This window comes from Thunnus maccoyii, chromosome 10, assembly GCF_910596095.1.
Source record: "Thunnus maccoyii chromosome 10, fThuMac1.1, whole genome shotgun sequence".
Lineage (NCBI taxonomy): Eukaryota > Metazoa > Chordata > Actinopteri > Scombriformes > Scombridae > Thunnus > Thunnus maccoyii.
In genome coordinates this window covers 34117546-34141459 of record NC_056542.1, presented here as the reverse complement: position 1 = coordinate 34141459, position 23914 = coordinate 34117546, and the positions used below count along the sequence as shown (strand labels likewise).

General features: G+C 39.5%; 1 protein-coding gene across 2 annotated transcripts; it reads right to left on the bottom strand.

Moving 5' to 3' along the window:
• Positions 1 to 22778, bottom strand: wdr26a (WD repeat domain 26a). Of its 2 annotated transcripts, none has more exons than XM_042424135.1 (14): positions 22562 to 22778; positions 19679 to 19778; positions 19437 to 19493; positions 16428 to 16564; positions 15488 to 15585; positions 13949 to 14105; positions 13585 to 13723; positions 13343 to 13483; positions 9510 to 9629; positions 5783 to 5928; positions 4855 to 4933; positions 4612 to 4741; positions 1992 to 2186; positions 1 to 1496 (listed from the first exon to the last, which is right to left on the bottom strand). In XM_042424135.1, exons 2-14 carry the CDS (start codon positions 19757 to 19759, stop codon positions 1474 to 1476), a joined length of 1503 nt encoding a protein of 500 aa, XP_042280069.1. In that variant the 5' UTR covers positions 19760 to 19778; positions 22562 to 22778; the 3' UTR covers positions 1 to 1473. The 2 variants fall into 2 exon arrangements, with proteins under 2 accessions (XP_042280069.1, XP_042280068.1); XM_042424134.1 differs by lacking the exon at positions 22562 to 22778 and adding an exon at positions 20821 to 21505.
• Between the last annotated feature and the right edge of the window lie 1136 nt (positions 22779 to 23914).

Below are 23914 nucleotides of genomic sequence, written 5' to 3'. Positions count from 1 at the left end.
GTCCTGCTGCCAGAAATACTCACTAGAACACCAAATGTGGATTCATCCACTGCTGAAAATAGTCCCCAACAAATGTACTATTTCCTCCTATTTGGTTAACGTTTGCTAAAACTTACAGTGACCAGCTGTTTTAGGAAATTACTGAGACTTTTAAAAAATGTGTTTCTGTTTTTTTTTTAGATTTACATCTTGACTCTGAACCAATGGGTTTGGGGCTTTTTTGCCAAAGAGTGTAGTTAAGTTAGAAAGTAGTGAGAGAAGGACTATTATATTGTTGGTTTTGGTGTTTTCATGAGGTTTGTTGACAATAAGACACATATAGAGTAAACCAGCCTCATCTTTTTAAAACAGTTCACTGTTGAGCTGGGGAATATATGGGGATTAGGGAGTGCTATCGGGTGCAGTAAGGAATCAGGGAGTGTCTCTTTAAATGTTACAGTTCCATTTGTAGTGAATAAAAAGATAACACAGTGATAAATACAACTTAGAAACATGTAACAACTAAACCAAACCAAAATAAATGTATATGAAAACTTCTGTTTGTACGCAGGGTGAGATGTCAACAGGTTGCAATCAAACAATGATTCGGAAATAAAGAGCAAATAGTGAAGCCAGAGCAAAGCTGTTAACAGCAAAATAAACAGGAAGTCCTCAATGAAGGCATGAAGGAAACTACACTCAGATAAACCATATACAGAGAAAAGGGTTACCTGTCCACACATCAGCTGCTGTGTATTCTCACAAGGCAGCTCACCACTTGATGTATTTTAACAGGTATAGTGAGGGCGTAAAACATCAGTTAGCCATCAAACACATCATCCTGTGCAATCCTATGCAACATGCTCATCAAATAATATTCTTTCTCTGGCTATAAGCAGGAAAGGTGAAAGAAAACAAAACCAGGAAATCTATTCTGTATTTTTTTTAAAAAAAGACAATATAATGTAGAATTTTGAATTTAAAAGATTCTCTTCAAGTGGGTGTTACATCCATCAAATGTTCCTGCAGGTAAAATCTCTTAAAAGGTTCCAGGAGTGAAAGAGGAAAAGAGTTTGAAGCTTCATGTGAGCAGCTCAGATGCAGGACTGGAGACAACTACCAGAACACACACCCACCACCAGGTGCTGCTACATCACAGCCTAGAGCCCAGTGAACTACTCATGAATAAATTATGTGGCTGATAATAAATAAGAGGAGGTGGGTGCTCCTGGATGGAGGTGAGCGTATGGGTCCGGACAGGAAGAGATGGTGTGTCAGATCCTGGAGGTCCTGGAGTCCAGCGTCACCTGGCCGGCCATACTTTCAATAATTTGATGGAGTCTGACATCTCTGTGTTGTGATGACCTGATACACAGCAGCCGCCAGCCCCGCCTCCAGGAAGTAGCTGTCCAATCACCATAACTTTCCTTGCTTTATCCATTCAAGTGTCTACAGAGTCTTAATGCTCCTCAGGTTCACAGCAGCAGCAGATCATCAGCTGTCCATGCTGCAACATTCTGACAGGACAAGAAGAGACAATGATAGAAGTATCGCTCATTAATCTTTATTCTGTCTCCTAACCGGAATAAAACTGGTGTAGTTTTTTCTGTGCGATCATATTTCAGCCAGTTGAAGGATGTAAAACGGGAGTGAAACAGACAAGCAAAATATGAATGAAGCGGTATTTGTGATTTTGAAGAGGTTTATGTGGGTGCGCTGTCATCAAATAAAGTGATGGAAATAAATACAGCTGAGCCGTGTGCACTGAGGTATTAACCTGTTCAGAGCAGGCAGGCAACAGATTGCACAAAATGTGGTCAGTCAGTACTAAGTGTGCCCCAGAAAAATTCCAAGTTTCACACCATACTTGAGAGTGTTAAAGAACCTGATGATCAGTGATTGACAAATATTACTTTAATTTCTTACTCTGATGACCTGCAGATTTCTAAGGAGTGGCTTGTCTGTCTTTTAAATCTTTCATAGACAACTAAGCACAGTTTTCATCTACTCACCATTGAGCCCCTCTGAGTCCTGGATATCCAGGAAGGGGGCGGGTCCCCAGATTCGGACTGTCCCATCGTCGGAGGCGCTGGCCAGCAGACCGGGCAGGACGGGGTTCCAGCTCACACAGTTGACTGTGCGGGTGTGACCAGTCAGCTCTGCAATGGGCAACTCACTGCGCCGGTGCCAGATGTAAACTTTGTGGTCTGTGAGGAGACAGAAAACTTTTATCTGCTGGTTTATTTAGTTCAACCAAACTTACACATGAACATTTGTTTACTCATCATGGTTAGTACTCAGCCTGTCAACACTTTCTGTGCCTTCTGTGGCTCTAGAAGAGTTTTGTCATATCTGAGAAAATAATCCTGATGATGTAATAGTGATGTCATCAGGGTTGTCATCACAGTTCACAACAGCGTACACAGATAATCAGGTTATCCAGATTAGAGAGTTGATGATATTACATGAGTCTGGATTTTTTGCTTTTCCAAAGCTGAGAATTCTCTTTGAGACTTTTATAAATCTCTCATTTATAAAATTGATTTTTAAGTGTGTGAATGGCCTTGCACCACAACTATTCAATCAAATGATTTTCAAATATAAAGCACTACGAGGGGAGCAGTTAGTGGAGACTGCAAACCAGCACAATACAAAACAACATTTGGTCAATCCTCTTTTCCAGTTAAAGGTCCACAGATATGGAATACCCTGCCATCAGAAATAAAAAGAATTGAACAGATTTGCCTTGGTTGAAGCCATGGTGTTGCTTTAGTACTTAAAACTTTAAATCAGTGAACACTGAGATAAATGGGTTTATACAGCATACATACTTTCTTTCCCATTTGTTGTTCTTAAATCAGCGTTTTCAGACATTGTTCTTATTGTCGTTTGTTGTCTTCATCATCAACATCAACATCAGACTTCAGGTTTTTCCTGTATTTTCACAGTTTAGTCAAGTCAAGTTTATTTTCCTGTTTTATACACAAAACTACATTAAAATATGCGTATTGGGCTCTGAGCACTTCCAAAATGCAGGTGACCTACGCTCAACACTGTACCTGAATGCCTCCTGTGTAGACACAGGGAGCTCTCGCTGATGCTGCTCTGCTAAACGTGCTCAGAGGGAGGAGGACAGGAGAAAGGTTTGATAGTGACTGATGTTCATTCTTCATTCTTTCTAAACTTCACTCGGTATTTTGATGTCAGGAATATTGTTATTTTACTGACATTTTTGATTTCTTTCCAGTGAGATAGTATTGAATTTATATTTTTAAATTGTATTTAAGTGTCCTTTTATAACGTGTTTCTTTTGCACTGTCTCGATGCTTTTATGTATGTAAAGCATCTTGAATTGCCATGTTGCTGAAATGTGCTATATAAATAAACTTGCCTGGCCTTTGTCTGAGTGTTGTATTATAGCCTAACCAGGGACAAGGACTGCAAATTAGCTACGGCTACGTCCTACATATATTGCATCGGTTGCATTTTATTTAAATGTAACAATGCCTGATGTATCATCCCTGTCAATCCCTGTCAAATAAATAAATAAAAAGCCCAAACCTGCTATAGTGCAGCTTATTGACAGTTAGCTGGATCATCACAAAGATCAGATATGTCTTGCTTTCTCAGATTTATAATAAAATAATATTGATTTAATTATGATTTTGGATGAGAAAATACAGGTTATTGATAAAGCATTGTGATCTATTGGTGTAATTATCACAAATAAATGAAGAGTTACCTATACTCAAAGATGATACAACTAAATAAAAGTTTGTGCACTAAAAAGGAATAAGTCCAAATGTAGTTTGGGATGCTCTGAACAAAAGACCTAAATTTAACTTAAAGATTCTGACTGTTGAAAGAGCAGCTGAGGTAGAACATATGACATTTCATTTGACATTTGAAACACTAAAACCTTTTAAGTGATTAACTATAAAGCTCACTTTGCTGAAACATGTTAAAGCAATTATAGCTGCTCTTTGGGATGTTTTACTAAGGTTTAATTTTCATAACAGACATGTGATTATCACCTAAAAGTCTCTTGTATGTTCAATGAGGAGAGCCGTACTAATCTCACACCCAGCATCACTGGCAGTCTGACCACACTGACTGGTAATATCTGATTGTTTAACAGTGATGAAAAGTGTGGCCACAATAGAAACACTGTGGAGCACAAAGTGGCAATGCAAGTTCTGTGGTTAATCATTTATTTATTTATCTTCAACAAACAATGTTGGATTGGTACTTTTTTAGTGCAAAAACTTTTATTTTGTTGTATACGTAAATGTATAAGTAAAGGTAACTTCATTATAAAATTTAATTGTGATAATTACACCGGCTGATCATAATGATTTATCAATAACCTGTATTTTCTCATCTAAAATCATAAATATATCAACATTCTTTCATTATAAATATAAGAAAACAAGACATTTGTATCTGAAAATGAGCTTGTATCTAGAACATCAAGGTCATGATCCTGCTAATTGTCAATAAGCTGCACTTTAGCAGGTTTGGGTTTAAGGACTTCCAGATGAATTTGAAACCAGCTTTGAAGAACCAGACTCATGTCAGATTGTCAGCTAATGTAGATAACTCTGTTAACTCTGTTATGTCATGTTGTCTTGCCTTCACTGCCACTAGCAATGAAGTCTTCATTGTGCCCTCCAAAGCAGGAGTGGATGGTGTAGAAGCCCTGGGTCACCCCTTGGTACTTCCTAACCAGCACCCGGTCCTGCAGGTCCCATAGGTGCACTCCCTACAAACACAAAGCAGATACCAAAATCCAAAATCTGGCAGCAACTAGCTGAAGTTAAAATGAAAGGAAAGCATGTTGTGGTGTGAAATGTGAGGAAGTAAAAAGCTGCTCACCTGGGTGGCGACATTGAGCAGAGCTAACCTTCCATTCTTGGAAACAGTGAAGGACATAATGGGATGGTCCTCCTGCACTCTGGAACCCAACAACACACAACATCATCCACAAGCAGAGACATGTGGCTGCACAGAGAGGCCTACTGCTTCAAGTGAAGAAAAATTAGTTGTGTCATATTGCTTACATAATCAACAGGCTCACTTCAGTTCTACACATGCTGTTTTCTGCCAATATCCATTCCGTTAGCCTCTGTCTTCCACTGGTTGTTTGTTTATTCCCTAGTGGAGGTATGTTGTGTGATTGTAATATGACTTTGCGGTTTGGCTCGTTCATTCAAGTCACTAAATTTGATGCTATCTTATTCTGGTGAGACTCACATCTCTGTTTGTGGCTCATCTGTGTTGGTGGAAACTCTCCAGTTTGGAGGCTAACAAAGTTTATACTATTCCTTGGGTGAAACGCCAGTGTGACATGGTTAATAACTTTAGCCTGTGATAAGACCTGGTTGTGCCTTCTTTATGACTCAGTCACATTTGATATTTTGAGATCTGCATGTAAACCAGTATGTATAAAAGGATAAACCTTTATACCAGCAGTCCAAACCTGGGGCTCAGGACCCACTAAGAGGTCCCAAGATTAACCTGAGGGGGTGCAAGATGAAAAACTAAAATATATCTAATACACAAATAAAACAGAAATATGCGCTGTGAAACAAATATCATGTCTGATTGGATTTCTGTGATGATGAATGGGCACAAGTCAAAAAGGTTGGAGACTACTGCTTTATAACTTCATCCCTGTCTTGGCACAGCCAGAGTGAAATGATAGAGCCCAGAATTTAGGTTTGGTTACACGTTGTGACGTCTACAGTGAGAGCTGGCGCAGAGAGTGTTGAGGTTTCTCAGCCCAGTCATGATCGTGACTTACATGTTTCTGTCAGTCAGGTCCTCAAAGTTGTATCCTCGGATTCGTTGGTGGGTATCGGATGCGAGGACGGTCCGGCCGTCACTCAAACACCACAGACACTGCACCCGCACTCCCTCCCATGAGTCTAGCAGGTTTCCATCCAAGTCCTGAGAGACAGCAGGAAACAAAATGTATTCAGGACCACCATCAACACCTGGATCATTCAATATTTGGGCTCATTATTTGTTGTTCTTTATTTGAAAACACCAAGTGGATAGTTCCGGGTCTGAAAAGTGAAGCCAATGCAGAAGTGCCTTAAACCTGCATTCTCTCTAGTCGCAAGCAGGGGGCGACTCCACTGGCTCCAAAAAGAAGTCTGATTTTATGACGTCTATGGGAAAATGACCCTACTTCTCACTTGATTTATCAACTCAGTAAACACTTTCCTACAGAGTTTATGGACTCAATCGCTAGTTTCAAGTCCTCTTCAATACAGCATGATGTTCATTTTGTAAATTATGGTCCCATTTAAAGTAAAATAGACAATAAAGTAGGGTATGCTTTATGGCATGTCTACCTTGTGTTTGACAAGTCACTACCAGTGTGTGAGGTGCTGTAGTTGGACCCTGGGGAGCTCTTTGGCAGCTCCACGCGTTCACCCAAGTATGGTCACTTTTTTTCACTTCTGACTCCAAAAAACCAAGATGGGGACTGTCAAAATGCTAAACTCGAGGTTTCAAAACAGGAGTCCACAAACCAGTGGTTTAAGTCATGGTGACTACATCCATTATTTTTATACAGTCTATGGAAAACAGCCAGTGAGTGTCAAATCATTATCAGGTCCAACATTCTGTAGTTTCAATTTCATTTTTTTTTTCAAATAAGAAGCCTACTCTTTCAGGCATTTTACCCAACTATAGACCTATATCTAATCTTCCATTTCTCTCTAAGATCCTTGAGAAAGCAGTTGCTAGTCAGTTATGTGACTTTCTACACAACAATAGTTTATTTGAGGATTTAGATTTAGATTTAGAGGCATCATAGCACAGAGACAGCACTGGTGAAAATCACAAATGACCTCCTAACTGCATCGGACAAAGGAATTCTCCCTGTACTTGACTTGTTAGATCTTAGTGCCGCATTTGACACAATTGACCATCACATCTTATTACAGAGACTGGAACATTTAATTGGCATTAGAGGAACTGCATTAAGCTGGTTTAAATCCAATTTATCAGATTGATTTCAGTTTGTAGATGTTAATGATAAATCCTCCATGCATGCAAAAGTTAGACAAGGAGTTCCACAAGGTTCTGTGCTTGGACTTATACTATTCACCTTATATATTCTTCCTTTAGGTAGTATTATTCGGAAACACTCCATAAGTTTTCATTGCTATGCAGATGAGATTATCAATGAAGCCAGATGAAACCAATCAGTTAAACAAACTCCAAGCATGCCTTAAGGACATAAAGACCTGGATGACCTGCAATTTTCTACTACTAAACTCGGACAATACTGAAGTTATTGTGCTTGACCCTAAACACCTTAGAAACACATCATCTAATGATATAGCTACTCTGGATGGCATTACCCTGGCCTCCAGCTCCACCGTAAGGAATCTGAGAGTTATCTTTGATCAGGATATGTCCTTCAACTCCCGCATAAAACAAATCTCAAGGACTGCCTTTTTTCACTTATGTAATATTGCAAAAATCAGGCACATCCTGTCCCTAAAAGATGCAGAAAAACTAGTCCACGCATTTGTTACTTCTAGGCTGGATTATTGCGATTCCTTATTATCAGGCTGCCCTAACAAGTCTCTAAAGACTCTCCAGCTGGTCCAGAATGCAGCTGCACGTGTAATGACTAAAACTAGAAAAAGAAATCATATTTCTCCCATTTTAGCTTCGCTGTATTGGCTTCCTGTAAAATCCAGAATTGAATTTAAAATCCTTCTCCTCACCTACAAAGCTCTTAATGGTCAGGCACAATCATATCTTTAAGAGCTCATAGTACCCCATTGCCCCACTAGAACACCGCGCTCCCAGAATGCAGGCTTACTTGTGGTTCCTACAGTCTCCAAAAGTAGAATGGGAGGCAGAGCCTTCAGCCATCAGGCTCCTAGGGGGCAGACACCCACTCTACGTTTAAGAGTAGGCTCAAAACTTTCCTTTTTGATAAAGCTCCTATTTAGGGCTGACCACCACATGTCTGGACCAGCCCCTAGTTATGCTGCTATTGGTCTAGACTGCCGTGGGACTTCCCATGATGCACCTCTCTCCTCCTCTTCTGCTCCATCTCAATCAATCAATCAATCAATCAATCAATCAATCAATCAATCAATCGATTTTTATTTATATAGCACGAAATCACAACAAAAGTCATCTCAGGGCACTTTCATATAGAGCAGGTCTAAACCATTCTCTTTAATGTACAGAGACCCAACAATTACCCCATGAGCAAGCACTTGGCGACAGCAGTGAGGAAAAACTCCCCTTTAATGGGTAGAAACCTCAAGCAGAACCCGTCTCTTGGTGGGCGGCCATCTCTCTTGACCAGGTGGGTTTCTCCGGCTATTGGTGCTGTTTGTTGTTGCTAGTAACATCTCTATTACTATTATTGTTATTGTTATTACTGTTGTTGTTCTACTTCTTTCTGTCTCTCAATTGTGTCGAATTGTGTGGTCAATTGTGTCAAATGTCCTGAATTCAATTCAATTCAATTTATTTATATAGCGCCACATCACAACAAAAGTCATTTCAGGGCACTTTTCACATAGAGCAGGTCAAGACCGTACTCCCCTTTAACGGGTAGAAACCTCACAACAACAACATCTGAATAATTCTGAGTGGTGCTGAAATATGCGGCCAACAGAGGATCTGTTGACTGTAAACTGCTGAGCAGTGCAGATGAGCAGACATTCATAGGACTGAGGATGAACATTGAGATATTATTAATTAATTCTTCTCTGCACAGAATATTACCAGTGGTGATGAATTAGTCCCTTGATGGAGTATGTCACTAAAGACAGCTCTGATGACTGATGATGATGAAATGATTACTAGTTACAACCCTCCCTCTTTCTGACAAAATGAAAGACTATACTATACAACTATATTATGTTCAAAGTGGACTAATTCAATTAACTTGAGCCCTGACCTTGTTTTTAGAGTTATGTGATGTTAGAAGCTGTGATGTCTTATGAGAATAAAAATTCAGTGAATGTGCTTTCAGAGGGAATGATCATGATGAAGTGTGTATGAAACCATGAAGACTGATGTGATGCAGCCTGGACACATAACCTTTTGAGTCCTGCTACCGGCTCATTCAGTGCACGCATGACAATCACACTTTGCTGAAAGTTACTTTTAGTTTCTTTATACAAAAGTCCTGCTTTTATATTTTTAAGTCAATGTTTGGACAGTTTTTTTTAAACATACAAACTGATATTGAACCCAGCAAAGTGAAGTTCTACTTTAATCAGAATGACAAATCCAAGGTTCTGTTTGTGAACAAATAAGCACCATTTAAGTCAGGTGAAAGACAGGGACAATTTCACATATGAATATCATGACAGCCTTATGACGCAAATTGGGAGCTGGACTGGCCCTGACCATAGTGCTTAACATATCAATGCATGTCTATTACATGTGTTTTTGTGTGTGTAATGGAACTGTGTATTTACACACAATGTTCAGAGCATGTGAGCACTGACAGTAGAGTGTGTGCTGTGAAAGATACTTACACACTGGTAGAACTGGCCCCTCTGGCCACCGGTGACAAAGCGTTTACCATCTGGATTCCAGGCCACGCTGGTCAGGCTATCCTCGTGAGACTGACTCATCTTTGTTCGTAACTCCCCAGTCTACATAACAGAGCAAAGAAGGGAACGCACTGAAATAAAGTTGATTCAGATTTACAGGTTCATGTGATGTGACCCCCAGTTACTTGAAAACACAATCTTACACTGACTGACATCTCATCTGTCATCAGGTTAGAAGAGGTTTGGGACAGACTATTAGTCAGTTATTTCTATTTTGTCATTTAGCGTCCCCTGCTGGTGGTTCTGTATAATAGTCATTTAGGTCATGTGTATCTAGTTGATATCAGTTTGCATCAAGGCGGTTCTCCATGGGTACATCTCAAGTCTTTTATTTAACCTTTCCTTGCTCCTCGCTTGAACCAGAAGTTATTCTGGTCCGCCATCTTGAAGGCTGTGTCAAGTCTCTTATTCCTGCTCTGGGGATCGAGGAGCGAGGAGGATCTCTGAGGAGCCATGAGTGAAGATATACCAGAGGCAGCCTTCAAGGAAATCTCATTGAATATTTGAATATTGAATATACAGTTATTGATTGGCAACTGCAGCTGATCGAACTGATTTGATACATCACAACATCACTGAGTGAAGACAGATGACAGATCAAACTCAAGTGTATCACTCCCAAGTTTTATATTTTATTTATTTGTTGGTCTGGTCAACTTAAGGACCAAAAAGACTTTCTTCATTTATTAGAAAGATGATCTGATCTCTTCCATTAACTTTTATTATTGATAAAGTTAAAGTCAGGGAGAGTCTGTCTGCCAGCAAGAAACACTTTTTAAACACATTTATTTTATCATTTGTCGTCATTTCCATTCAGTCCCATGTGAGACTGAAAATTCTTGAGTGTCGGGTTTGATATGAGTTACATAATTTCAATTTTCCCTGAAACATTAAACCTAATAAATAATTGCCAGTGTTCAAAAGACACCCTGATCATATTCTGGGTTATTAAATAATGAATTCACAATCAGAATATCAATAAATACAGACGCAAAATGATATAAATATATTTTGTCATTAGAAATGGTTCCTGTGCCTCTGAGCAGGACACAGTACACAGTATAAATACAGAATGCAGGTTTTTATTCATGTGCAGGAGTTTGTTAAACAGGGAACAGGCTGCAGAGAGAAAACAGCTGCTGGCAGTGATAACGCTGCGCCTTTATTAGTGTCAGCACAGTGCACGTGTGCAGACACAAACTCCATTAGAAGTTGATACAGCTGTTAAAGCTGACTGACAGCTGATCCAGCTGTGATCAGCTTCACAGGACGCTTCAGAGGAAAGGACGTCTCATTTCTCTAAAAACATATTTCCTCGTTTCCTCTCTCCTCGCTTGGTTTCCTTGTGTCTCTCCATGCATCCTTGGTTGGAGGGACTAAGACACAAGAAAAAGACGCAAGTGAGGGAAACGTGGATGCAGTTAAGAGATTTGAGATGTACCCCATGTCTGAGCCTATGGAAAGCTCATGCCTTTTCATCTGACATCATCAATGGTATGTAAAAGTAACCTTTGGGTTCACAATTATTGATAAATATGAATATTTTCACAAATCAGAGATATTTGAGTGGTTTGTGTGCAGATAAAAATACAGATGGTGTATTCATGTTGGCCACATGTTCTGGCTAGTAGTGAGAAAATGTGCATGAGATACATTGTATGTAGCAACATCATGCTTACCAATAGCCTATCTTCATGACACATTTGGTATTTTGTATATCTTGTGTATTTTTTGTATACTTAATACTTACCTTGTACTCACCATAATGGGAATTTGAACACTTTTTGGCTATGTTTTTCTTTGTGTCAGTTTTACCCTACTGCCTGTAGCTATATTAAAGGTAAAATTGGAACATCTTTGTCTGAGTAGTAATTGGGGAAGGAGTTCATCTGCCTGTCAATTCACACAAGGTGTGTGAAGCGGAGAGGACAAGGACACAATATGTCTGCCTTCACAGAGTACAGGTGCCTTTTACATGAAAGTGAGTGGAGCAGCAGCAGCATGGTTTCATCAGTAAGGCACTGAACCAGGCTTGTTTTAAGCTGTGCTAATCAATTTTTTTTTATAAACAATGGATCAAATGACTCAGTTTCATGTGAAAGGAGTCATGTGTAGTGACAAATCCAGAGAATTATCATAAACTCTGCGATTTCTTTCAGCTCTACTGAGTTCACTGTTTTAGTTTTTCTGCTCTCATCAACCTGCTTCCTTGCAGCAGTGACAGGCACTCTGATAAACACACTGTACAGTTCCTGCTCAGCACCAGTGTTTTCACATCTCAGCAATTAACTTTGTAGCACAGGCAGAATTTCAAAAATAAAACCCAAATTGTAATAAAATAAAAATAAAATGATTATTTAAAAGGAATGGTTCACATTTCTGACAAGTCTGTCTGTACAATATCACACAGCTAAATGTACATGAAAAGATTTATGGGCTGTTATCATTGCTCCTGTTCATACTGACTACACTGTAAGAAATGGGGGTCAAAATCCACAGTCCTCATCCTATGCAAAGTGTATTCTAAAGTTCAACCAAACCTAATGAGAGGCTTCAATGGACTGAGTTAAACCATCAAATGCACATCTCCCAAAGTTTCAGTCTTCTTAGTACAGAATTCCCTCTTTGCCACAGCTCAGCAAGGAAAGACTGTCCATGAATTTTGAAAAAAAAAAAAGAAAAGTACGTTTGGAAGATCCCCACTTGATTTGTCTGACTCAGATAGCTGAAGCTTCATATTAGCTTCGGGTGGACTTTAGAATGTATTTTTACACAGAATAAAAGACTGGATTTTGTCCTCTGACTCTGAAGCTGCAAGAAGTGCATCTTGTATGAGGAATGGGTATGACTTGTGTGGGTGGAGTAATAACAGCAAAGAAGAGAGGGAGGTTTCATGCTACACTGTGAGCTGACACTTCAGTACAAGGAAATAGCAGCACTACAAACGTTTGTAGGGGTTGTTCATTTGACCATAAAGACTCCATCTGAGATACAGTTTCTACTGTGGAGTTTGTGTGTGTGGCAGATGGACAGGCGGTGACAGCTGGTTGTCATAGAGAAGTTGGTTGGCTGGTTGTTGCACAACCCACAGCTTGTAATCAGGAGCAAGAAATACATTTGAGCTAAAGCTGCATAATTAATCAAAGATAATCAAATGCTTAGGATTTTATTTTTCCACGTAAGGATTTCACAAGACTGAAGTATTTTTGATAGTTAGGTTCACACAAACCTATATTCTTCATGCCATTTTTTTCCCCTTTTCATGATTTTAGCTGCAGGGTATGAATGACATACAGTGACAGAACAGCAGCAGAAAGATATAGGATAGAACTGCACTACACACTGAAGACTGACAAGAGTAAAAAATTAAACAGTGAAAAACAATATTATACAAATATGTCACTGAATTTTTTCTTACTATTACATAAATGATGTTTTCTATTTGACAAATTGGCTTGGTCTTGCAGGGACCCTCATCAGCTTTTTAAAGCCTGAAAAAACAAACAAACAAAACATGCAGAAATACCTAACACAGTTGTGATTGACCTGTGGTGCAAAGCTTCAGAGACTCAACTGATGCTAAATGATCTGATACAGTTTTGCACATGACAAAAGAGCTCAGCTTTTCCAGGACAAACAGCTGCTAGCAGCACCCGTTCAGTTACCTTTGTTGTCGTTCTGCTTGTTGAATTTGACTAAACATGGATACCAGCGGACGTGAACCACTAATGTGCACCTGTGTGATGATGTTGTACCTGTACGTTCCACAGCCACAGCTCAGAGCAGTCATCAGGACCACAGGCTATCAGATAGGCATCATCAGGGCTCCATGCCAAGTAAGAGACACCATAAGCATGACCCTCCAGAGTCTTCATCAACTTCAGCTGGTGGGTTTCCTGTTGACCGAAACAGGAATAAACCAGTTATTTCAACTCTCAGACACCAACTCCTCATTTTTCCTGTTCTGAAACGGAATAATCAGTGAATGATGGATTACCGTGTCAACATGCCACACGATGACTGTGGTGTCTTTCGACCCGGTTGCCAGTTTTGTGCCATTGTTGGAGAACTTGCAGAACCAGACTTCATTGCAGTGTTCAGTGAGGATCTGCTGAGTGTAGCAAGGGAACTGTTTCCTGAAGATTAGTAAAACACACACACACACACACACACACACAATACAGACATCCAGCTTCATAATGTATATAAAACATGACAGATCAGGTGACAGATGACTGGCTACTTTGTAGTTTGAATGATGACATATGCGTTGCAGACCTGCTTAGTACAAAATGCATATCAGAGTGTCTCGATCAGGCTGGGTGGAATCCTGGTACAGTGCAGCGTGTGTGGGTTCTTACCGGCTGCAGGCATGGTCCAGCAGCAGTGATACAGAGTCCAGTCCACTGTCCAGCTTAGTGTTGTGGTAGAGGCAGCGCTCCCTCTGCAGCTCTACCGCCTGCTTCAGCAGAGTCTGCAGGCGGCGAGGAGGCAGCATCACTGACGGAGGCAGGTACGCTGCACACACACACACACACACACACACACACAAAGATTCCACTTAGTGCACAATATATAGTGACCGACTGCAGAAACTGATATTAAGTACAGAATCACAAATCCAAATTTGACACACATTGAGCAACTTTGATAGTTACTTAGTTCTCAAAACTGCTGAGATGAGGAGTGAACAGCCTGTTTTAAGTGGTGTAAATGTTACCCAACAAGTGACTCTCCCCCTTTCTTTTCATGTTTACATTCCTTACACCTCACACCTGTGCAATGTCCTGAAATTATTTATTCAGTTTTATATATATATATATATATATTTATAGAGCTCTTTTTTTTTTTAATATAATGTTTTTATGTGTTTTTAACGATATCATGCTTGTAATTTCATGCTGCTTTGCATCACTGATGTTTTTACTGAATGACAATAAAAATGAATCTTGAAATCTTGAATCTTACATTTGTTAACCCTCCACATCTGACTCTGCACATTACATTAACGTCAAGTTTGAATTATTACTGTTATTGCACATCTGTATACCCTTTAGAGCCAACACTACTCATCACTAACATACTACTTAAAAGTTCTTTGCGTCTGTGTATCCTCATCTGCTCATTTGCAAACTGCATATATTCTTTGTACTATGAACATTTACACACTCCGTAGTCGATATTTTGTGCATTCCATTCTCTTCATTTTAAACACTGGACAGCTTTTTCAATTTAGAATATATTTCTTAGATTACTAGATGTTTGCAGTACTTGCATTTTCACATAACAAGACAAATTCCTTCTATGTGAAAACCTAAAACCTGTTTGTGATTCTGATTAGGTACAGGACTATAATCAGTACCATACATATAGGAATAGAATATTTTTTCTTGTTTTTAAGTTCATAATTGCAATAATCAGTAACAAAGATATGAGCCAGTGCACTACACACTGTGGCAGAGACACCACTGACAAAAATACTGTAGACAAAAGTGTATCGTTTTCCCTATTTCCTTAGAAGAATAATGAGTGAGCTTTTATAAATCATATATATCATACGTTAATATAACTGACATACCAGGATAATTTTGGCAAGGATGAACATGATAAAAAAAATATTTCACATAATATTGAGAAAATCTCCAATTCAAATCTGATTGCAGTGTGTATATTGGAGATGTCTATAAACATGAGGTGTAAATGTAATCCAAATAAATCATATCCACACATAATCTAGACAGGAAGCTTAATTCTAATGTCATGTAGGAAGCAGCAGCAGGATTACTGTGTGGGCAAGAAGGCGATGAAGATTACCCACTGCTGTTAATGCTTACAAATCAATATATGGATATACAGCATACTACAGTGACAGTGCTCTGGGAGTTTAAACATGGACTCACTCTGAAGCTTATCCAGCAGCTTTGTTCGGGATGCAGTGCCTTTGCCTTCCCACTCTGCTTTGGCTCGCAGGTCCTCTGCCTGACTGCACATCAGGTACCTTCAAAACACATGACGACATTTTCTCACCTACTATCAGATACACTTATAGCCTGTTCTTTTGTGCATTTCACATATAAAAAAGGCTCTTACACAACTACTACATACAATCTTCAGTATTCCTGCCTATGGCTGTCATTCTTACTCTTGAAAGAGTCTAAAGCCATCTGTGTACAGCACCAGTCAAAAGTTTGGACACTTTCTCATTCAAGTGAATGGGAAGGTATGTCCAGCCTTGTAACTGGTAGTGTATGTGACCGACTATGCACAGATTGTTTTCATTTGAATCACCTTCACAGTATTAGACTGACCAAAATATTCTGTGATATCTGACAGGCAAAGTTACAAACATATTCCACATAAAACTCTCCTGGCTGTTGGTCAGTTTAGTCAAGAGAGTGTTATCTCAGCAACTACAGGCCAGATTGTCATGTCATGAATATCCATCACATGCCAAATTTGCTATGGATCTTCATGGTCCCAATAAGATGGCATCCTATTCATTTTTATTTTATTTTCCTCTTCTTCCATCCTCAGGTTAGATTTTTGCAGGAGCCCTCTGTGGATGCAACCCCACTACACTGCTCTCATGTTACAATGTTACAATTGTTAAAATGTTACAATTCATTTAGCATACTCATTCATACTCTGACAGGGAAAGTCAACAGAGCGGCTGTCAAAATAAATTCTACCATATGTCTGGGGGATTTGACACATCATTTCTACTGCAACATGGAAAAAACTAAACTTAAATTCCAAAACATTTCAGTAACACTTCACATTTGAAGTGAAATTCTCTCTGTAAGTTCTGCTTCCATTGACATGAATGAACATAGAACCGACCCGCTTAAGATGTGGATGCGCTCTGTATTGTACTTGAGAGGAGTGAGCTCGGCTCTGAGGACCTGCAGGGCCTCCAGGACCTTCCCATCCTCCAGATACTCCAGATACTTCTGCTGCAGCAGCAGGAACTTCATACGCTGCACAGATAGACACACAGAAGACAAGACCAAAAAGGACAAAAGATATTAGCCATCATGATGTCTTAATGCTTTGTCATTACAAATAAGAGTCCTATCAGTCAGTAACAATGCACTGACTCTCTCCATACTGTAGAGCAATAAGTCTTTTCTTTCCAACCATAATATGGTTCCAACTAAACAGACAGAGTAGGAGCCTGTGTTACTCTACTAGAGAACAATATGATATTTGAGACCATGTCCATCAATGTCTAGTACTTGTATTTGAGGTCTTTGAAGTAAGTGGCTGGCTGCTGCTCTCTTTGGTGTCAATGAGTAGACAGTTGGTCACATCACTGGCTCTGCCCTGTTGGTCTTGACTGACAAAGACTTTGAGATGAAAAGTGTTATTCTGATATCAAACAGTCATTGGGAATAATGCTGTTGTGATATAATAAAGAATGAAACAAAAATGAGCTGCAGTAAACTCAAACTGAAGAAGCAGGATTAAAAAACATTTCATAATAATACTAATGATTTGAGTTGTTTTCTGTGTGTTTCTTTTTCAAAATTGGATTATTTCACAATGTCATAGTTATATTGAATATTTTGCCTATATTTATTCATATGATGATTTATTTCATATTGTCTTATTTGTTTCATTTTGAACACTTCATAGTACCGTACATTCTTGAAGACAATACATCTGGTGAATTTTGTGCTCATCCTTTTTTTCTAAGACCTACAAAACCTCATCTACAAACCTGGACTGACACCACATGTTCACCTGGCACGAGGCTTACCAACTGGGGAAACTCCACGAGCCCTAGGAGCTTCAAGCTTTCTGTTCATCATCTGGTTTGTAGTGGTGATTTAACTGACATTTTGGGAAGAGTGCTGGGCTGTGACGCCAATTTGACATATTGGCCAAACCATGTAATTACAACTTCTGAGTCTGTCATGTGATACACACTGGCCCAAACAGCATTTTTCTCACACACAATCATTGGAAAAGGCGCGGCTGTAGAACAGTGAATACTTTTTTGGAGTGTCACAACCCTTGCGAAATGACTCAATTTATTATTAGAATTTGATCCATTCGGCCCCATAACATTCGGAAAGTCTAGTATTATTTTAACCCCATTCAAGTGAGCAGAGCAAACCGGAAGTTAACCAGCTTGACCAGTGGAAGTCCCTGGTGCACATGCTCTATGGGCCCAAAAAAAAAAATCAGGCACATGGGCAACATTGGGGTCATTTCTTTACAGCTGGAAGCTGATTTTTTGGCTTCATGCACCACTGAGAAACACTGAACATCTTTGAGTCCGGTATCCAGTTCTTCTCAATACATCAATGGTTAAAACCGCCTGTTTCAGACAGAGCCTGAGGCTGTGTAAAGAGTCACGATGCAGCAATACATTTACCAGAGGGCAACAGACACAGGGCGCCCTAAAGCCATTTTGCCACACCCAAGCCCAAGATCATATCAAGTATCAAGTTATGCCACTTCTGATGCATGTGCAAAGTTCTGTGATTTTTCGAGCACCCCCAGCACCTCAAAAATGCTAAAGGTAATAAGGGGGCGCTATAGAGCCGAGTTTTTGAACAAACAAATGGAATGCGAAAATTTTGAAAAAACATGTTGAGAATGTTGAGAGCAATGATCCCACTGAATCTCATTAACATCCAAGCAACTTTGTCCAAACATGGCCATGTGTTTGGGGGTGCTATGGAGCCCCCTGGCCAAACCTGAGCCCAGTCATTAGAGAACTTTGCAATGTTAGCCAGTTCTGACATGTGTGCCAATTTTCATGAGTTTTAAGTATCCCAAGCACCCTCAAAAATGCAATGGCATACTAGAATAGTAATAATTAAAGCTACAAGCAGCAATGAACGGGCCCTCGCCCCTTGCGCGAGTTGAAGTGATTGGCAGCTGTGTTATCACTATTGGAGGTCTGTTGAAACGGCTCTGAATTTTCAGGATTATCAGACACTGTGTGAATGGGTAAAATATTATTTAGTAGTTAGTAAAAGTATGGGGCCTATAACTTCCTGTTGCCAGTAGGTGACGTTATTACTATGATTCAATATTGGCCTGTACAAGTCTTCAGACTCTTATCAAACATGTGAAATTTTGGGAAAGATCTGACGATGTGGAGTTGAGTTTGTTTGTTCATGGCGAAATGTCGAAATGCAGCGTCGGTCTTAAGGCTTTTCTGATCAAATTTGAGGTGGATCTGTTCAACCCCCTAGGTAGAGGTTGTAAATATACAGCACCTTTAACTTCCTGTAGTCAGTAGGTGGTGCTATGACTATGAGTCAATACTGACATGTAGATGTGTTCAGGCTGGGGCCCTTATCAAGCATGAGAAATTTAGTAGCTACGCCAAGGGTAGGGCCACTCAATTATGGAAAAAAATCATCATCACGATCATTTTGGTCAATACTGAGGTCATGATTATTTAACATGATTACTCAATGACTTTGGAAACATCTTGCATTTTACTGAATTTTTTAATAAAACTTGTCTTTTTAACAGTGGATTTCCTTGAACTTGAAATATAATTCAACTAAAAAACAAATAAAAAGTGAATGTAAAAAGATGAGATAAACAGCTAAAATAAATAAACAATATATAAATACATATATATATTTGAATAAATAATATAAAAATAATAAATAAAGATAAATTAGACCAAAATAATTGAGATCATATTATTGTTGTGGTTAAGATACATGTTGGTTCAGTGCTTGTTCTGTGAACCTGCTTCCTGTTTTTTTCCTTTGGTACTAACATTGTTGTGTTTGTGCACTGCTTTTAAAATCTTGATTTGTTGATGAGACAATACAGCATTAGAGATAACACTGAGTCAGTGGTCTGAGGATTGCTTACCACTATGGCACTTGGAGAATGCATCAATGCCTTCAGCTCATTCAGGTCACTCTCAGCCTAAATAAAGAAGGAATATCATAGATTAAACCCATTACATACTCTAACAGTGATGTGAAGCATCTGTCTTGGAAAATTAAATAAATTAAATGATTTCTTCTACTTGGCCTGAATAAAGTGCACAGATTACTGTGATAAGGGACTCCTCAAAATATGGACATGCAGTTCAAAGAACTTGGTTCAACCTTGTCCCACTCTCCTTCCATGACATGATTGCGAAACTTGGTGGCAGAGGGGTGCTCCAGTCTGCAGCCAGACTCCTGCATCAGGAGGTCCACCGTCTGACTGTAAATAGTATACACAGCAGAGTAAAAATATCACTTCACATTATAATCAATGACCTGAGAATGCCTCAGCACTCATGATCAATTTTTAATACATAGACTGGAAGAGGAACATGACTTGTCATGTGAACAGCTGATAAATAACAAATGACTGTGACTGAAAGACGTGCACTGAGTGGGCTGAGCCACCAATTAGATTAGATTAGATTTTTGGTTGTGAAGAAAACAGGTGGGTTGAGCAAAAATTCATGATGCTCTTTAGCGCTAAAGACATGAGCTTCAGCTCTGGAAAGTTGTGATTTGCATATTTCACAAATTGCTGCTTGGAAATATCACTTCTTTTGATGGTTTTTAAAATCACATTTAAACCACAATACACAGTGCTGTATGAACTACAAAGAACATGAATTTGGGCCGTAAAGGGTGGATGACCTAAAATAGTTATGTTTACCCTTCACTCCATCAATATCTTTGATGCCAGATACAAACCAATCAGAGACGAGGAATAGCGCTTCTCTAAGTGGTGGGAGAGAACCCATGCCAAACTCCGTTCCCAACTCAAGCCATTTTGAGCCGAATTACTTTTTTCTCCACAATTTTCATTGTGGCGAACATACAGTAAGTACATACAGTATGATCCACCAAGCTGCATCTGGTTGTAATGACACGGTCACTGTTTCCGTCCTCCATAAACTTGCGTCAGGAAAAAACACTGTTTAAAAATTCCATCAAAAGCTTGAACTTCGACCACTGTCCCTAACAGAATACTTATTTGCTTGGTGGGTTAAATATAGGCAGAATTCACCTGCGAGGCTTACAGACTCGTAACATGTAGTTTAGTTATGTGTAATGCTGTAAGTGCATTGTTGATAGATAAGACAGCATCAAATTTCAGTTCAAACGACTTTTAGGAATCCACGCTACACTGGAGAGAAGGAAACCTGTCCAAAGGTCATGATAACTGCTCGGACTGCATGATGGATTTCAGTCAGATAATTCATCTGACAGCTGGCTGAACACAGGAGCTCCACTAGCGCACTTACTTGAGACCTAAATCGTGTAAATGTTGTCCTATCAGCCTGATGACGTCCTCCTCAGACTGAGACAGACGCTTGTTCTTCTTGACGCCTGAGTTGGCATCGGTCGAGCTGTTGTTGTTGGATGCAGGCTGGGCTGACACTCCGTTGTTGTTGCTGACAGTGTTTCCATTGTTGGTGACTGACAGAAGTCCGTTGGAGTGAGCTGCTCCGGCGGAGGACGACTCCCCGTTCTGTGCACCGTTTCGGCAGGACACTTCTGAATCTCTGTCCTGTCCTGCCCCGTTAGCCTGCATGTTCTCACGGTTTATACGGGTGAGACGGTGTTTAAGTAAACGACTGACAGGCGCGACGGGACACTACGGGGAAAAGAAAACCACCGGTACAGCCGCCGATGGGCCCACTGACCCAGATGCAGCCCCGAACTGCCCTGTTCCCCCTGCGGCCGAGTCTCCGTGTTTTTTTCGCGGCGATGACCGCGACGGTAACCTGTTTTCCGATTCGGAGGACGAAGACACGGAGGCCAGAGTTATATCGACAGCCGCATTTTGTGAAATTCGGTGGTAATTGGCGATGTCAGGTACCGTTTCCACCGTGTTTGAGTTGTTGGTTATCGCTTGTTATTGTTGCTCTCAGACAGCTGCAGCCCTGTTATGGACATACGCAGTGACGTCAGCGGAAATTCCTTCACGTCTTTTTGTGCAGCTGCGTCACCGTTAGGGGGCGCTGTCCGCCTCTATTTTCGGAATAGGCATACCATTACACATATGACAGTGCAATAATAATAATAATAATAGCGTTCTTAATTTCACACTCATCATATGATCATAACCGAATTAAACATATAATTATAATTATTATAATGATTATAGTCAATAATATTGTGATTAATGTATCTTCATTGTCTAGATAAGCCCATTATACCACTGCTGTCACCAATACAAATATTAATGCCACTAATTTAGAATGTATTTTTTGTTTTTGGTCTATATGGCAGCTCTTCAAAACATATATACACACACCTACATGTAACTGTATTGTTACATAACTATATGATACTTACAATACTATGTAATACTTAATTGTATATTACATACCTGTACATATATGTACTATATTGTATGTATGGATATATCCATACATACAGAGGGGAAGGTGGGGGTGCCACTTTTTCTTTTTTTGATTTATATTTTTGTTAAAATGTTAAAGTGACGAATTACTACTTAGTTGTATGGTGTGTTGTGAACAAAGGTTGGCATCATCTCGCCAGTAGGGCTGTTGCACTGTGTTACATTACTTGACATAAGCCTACATGTAGCGAGTTGCGCAAGTACAGTACGGTCCTGTCATTCCATCCACTCCGTGGGCAAAGAGGCTTTAACCTACAAACACGCAACACTTACTGCAAGTCAACACTGAGTTTGAATACAGGATGCACCTTAAAAGCACACATGACTGACCTTTCCAATACGGCACTTATAGTATGGATGATACAAATCAAAATCAAAACAAGTAACTACGAGTTACCACAGAAACAGAAGCAGCAACTGCGTTCAAGATCTCACGAACTATTAACTTATATGCTTTCAAAACATGACATGTCCAAACTTTTGCGCACATAATCAATTAGGAGTTTCTGCTCTGACATTTTCAGTGGCAAATATTAACGGTGGAAAATATTCTAATACATTAGGCTATAATAAAGTTACACTGCATGGCAGCAGCATTGAATAAACAATTAGCCTACCTTGCTGCAGTCACGCTGTCTGTTATAGCCTCCAAAAGTGGCTCCTGCCGGGCCTTGCACGAGGTCCGTGGTGGTGAAGGATCGCATCAGGGTATATAGCCTATGTCCAAAGTCAATATGTTCTCATGTATGAGAGCGCAGTCAGTCTCCTCTGGGTCATTGTACTGCTAAAGATTTTGGAATGACAAGATTTTCTAATTCCTTTTGCTTTCTAATGCTGCGCCTTCATGTATCAGACAGGAAATGTACAAGAAATGAGGCACAGACAGATAGTTGTGTGTCCAGTGATTATTACCAAAATGTTTCAGTGATGCCTCATTTACCACTGTAATTCATTGATCAATAATGAGAAACACTTCTTCTCTTTATTTTATTGCAAATAAGAATTACATTTACAGTATTTTATTTCTTATTTTAAAGGGCGTATTATGTAGGCATTTATCTAATTTTAAGACATATTAGGCCTATGTATCTTTTCAACAATTTAAACAACTTCCTTGAATCTGTGAAAAATGTTAGTAATTTTTCTTTGTAAAGAAATGTATTGAAATTTTAATTTTCCAAGTCAAAAAATTTCAAGCACCTCTTTCTTCTCTTGTATTAATATGCCATTTTTGGTGGGTGTAGCAACCACCAAATTTAAGATGAATTATTTCCAACCATGCCTGGCTACCTCACACCTAAGAGTAAAAAAAGAATTACAAACTGGGCAGCGGGCTACAGTACATTAGGTAACCAGTGTTCCTGGCTCCAAAAAGCACAGCTAACTGATGAATCAATGCTAATTCATTGCTTGTTTCCCCATTGTGACATCATCAAGGGCAATAATTCTGAACAGCTTGTTTAGGTCTGTTAATCTGAGGATTTCAAACCCTGGCTAAACACCAAGGAGTACTGTATTTATGTCGTTTCCCCCCATTGCCTAAATAACTTTCATTTGTGGAAGGAGGCCCTTTCATTTGTGGAAGAGGCTTCCATCACCATTATTCTTTAGCATTATTCTTTTCTCAATCTTCTCCCTTCTACTCCCTTCTCCCGTTCTACTATATTTTATACACTAATTTTTCACTGTCATGCCATGTGTAACTTTTAGATTATGGTTTATTGTTTGGATGGACTTGAGTAATGAGTGTTAGAACACTTGTCAGGTAATTTAGGTAATTTCCTATGCAATTATTGTTAATCTCAAAATGCATTAAAATGCATGGATTTATACTGTAGTCTTCAAAATATTCGCGGGGGATGGGTGGGGGTCATAGAAATATGGCGGCTGTGACGTCAAAGCAGTAGCCTTTACACTTTCTTACAGCTGAAGTGTTTTACAGATGAATCAGCTGATGCTCTTGTCAGCCT

Bases quoted from the DNA above. Each gene is read 5' to 3' on its own strand.
- wdr26a (XM_042424134.1), bottom strand. From the start codon at position 21,110: ATGCAGGCTAACGGGGCAGGACAGGACAGAGATTCAGAAGTGTCCTGC. The intron at 9,630-13,342 runs GTACAACATCAT...TCTGTTATGTAG, and splicing joins TGTGGCTGTGGAACGTACAG to ACTGGGGAGTTACGAACAAA. The intron at 2,187-4,611 runs GCAAGACAACAT...GTCTCCTCACAG, and splicing joins CATTGCTAGTGGCAGTGAAG to ACCACAAAGTTTACATCTGG.